The 1705-nt window shown below is 51.3% G+C and overlaps 1 protein-coding gene across 1 annotated transcript; it reads left to right on the top strand.

Moving 5' to 3' along the window:
• Positions 1 to 1229: 1229 nt before the first annotated feature.
• Positions 1230 to 1659, top strand: BBK36DRAFT_1163941 (hypothetical protein; the record flags this gene model as incomplete). Its single annotated transcript, XM_024894594.1, has 2 exons — positions 1230 to 1567; positions 1623 to 1659. The coding sequence occupies 2 exons, from the start codon at positions 1230 to 1232 to the stop codon at positions 1657 to 1659; spliced, it is 375 nt and encodes a 124-aa protein (XP_024744820.1).
• Between the last annotated feature and the right edge of the window lie 46 nt (positions 1660 to 1705).

Here is a 1705-nt window from a genome sequence, read left to right on the forward strand (position 1 = left end):
CAGCCTCGGCATTGGCAGACCCCGGAATTTGGTGAGCTTTCAGCTGTACGGAGTAGCTCCACAGGGGTTGGGGGCTGCAGTTGATGAATAAGAACACCGGGCATGGCTATCCATCTTTGGAGACGATGCCTGGTGTCAACCAATGATGATGTTGAGAGCACTATAGCTGGAGAATAAGAGGGCTGAGGAGCGGGAATTGAGTTTGGATGATCCCAAGTTGCGGCATGATTCAGATCAGATCCCTTACATACATGTACATACACTCAGGCTACCCGAGACTGATGCATCTTATCCCCGATATCTACACTCTACGGACGTTAATAATGAAAATAACAACACCTTACAGTATTTGCGAGCTCAGGAGTTGATGCTGCTGCTGGCCAATGGGAATGAGCTGCATTGTGCTTATCCGGGTAGGTATTGACTGACTCTCCATCAAGATACAAGAATCCCGCCAAAACCACCCTTTCACGTGTAAGCGATACTAATACCTACACGTACAGCCACACGTCTGTATTATTGCCTTGAGTCTGTTCCAAGGAAATCCATCTCCACTCCACCAACCAACTCCAGCCACCGCCATCACAAGAGGCAAAAAAGCAACAGCAAACACTCGCCCAAATCCTCAACTAAGACCAGCCAAATCCCACTCTGCAAAAAACGGCGTCGCGTTAGTCGATGCTTGGACAATGATTCAGCCCCGAGCTTATTTCCAGGGCTGCCACTCGATTGCGTCACACCCTCTTGATTCAGGGCATTCTGGAAGCGCCAAAACTGGGAAGCCCTGGACAAGGGGCTTCTGCATTCGAGGTGGATATCGATGGCTTCCCTTCAGATCCCTTTCTCTCCCTCTTCACTCACCGCATTCCATCATTTGTCTCATCATCCTTCTCTACAACACGTGCTGTATTATTACACTCTTTCAGTGTTATTATTCAAGTGGACGTTTCGCTACGACTGACGAGCTTTCGTCGTTTCTCCTTCTGTTGAGACAAACTGGTTGAAGCAGGCTACTAACTTGCAGCATCTACGGGGCACAGATTGATGTCATCACCGCTTTCTTAACGGGCATTCATGAGGCACTACAACCGCAATTCAGCAACTATTCCTCCTTCTATGGCTTTAGGACAGACAACTTCGACTTTAGGACAGACAGTATCGACTTTTAGACAGATAGCATCGACCTACACACGTAAACTTCCTTATTAACAGCACTCAGTTGGGTCAAGATGGGCCACAGCGAGGATCCTCCTATCCTCCCACGGCGCGACACGTCTTCGTCTCGAGCATCCATCGAGGTCGCGCAGCAGGCCGTCGATTTCACCAAGCAGTCTGAGAAGCTTTCACATCAGGCATTGGAAAATGCCTCCCCGGCAATTGCTGTCCAGGCGGACTTCATCACGCCGCGGGACCCCGTCATTGTCACCTCGGATGGAAACCGGTTGCCAGGCGTGCCCCTGGAGGAAGCCCACAAGCTCAACGTGCTGCGCGAGGAACTACAGGGCCAACTGGACAATGGCAGGGCTAAGAAGCAGGCAGAGGCGTCCGAGTCGGCTGAGCATCACCAGTACGAACGTAAAACCGAGCAGCTGCATGACGGAGCCCGCAAAGTCCATGACAAGGCCCATGCTTGGCGGCGAGCGTCAAAAGGAACACTGACAGACACCATGCCGCCGTCACATACGAACCCTTTATTCCCACCTCT

The sequence above is a fragment of the Trichoderma citrinoviride genome (assembly GCF_003025115.1).
Source record: "Trichoderma citrinoviride strain TUCIM 6016 unplaced genomic scaffold BBK36scaffold_247, whole genome shotgun sequence".
Classification (NCBI taxonomy): domain Eukaryota; kingdom Fungi; phylum Ascomycota; class Sordariomycetes; order Hypocreales; family Hypocreaceae; genus Trichoderma; species Trichoderma citrinoviride.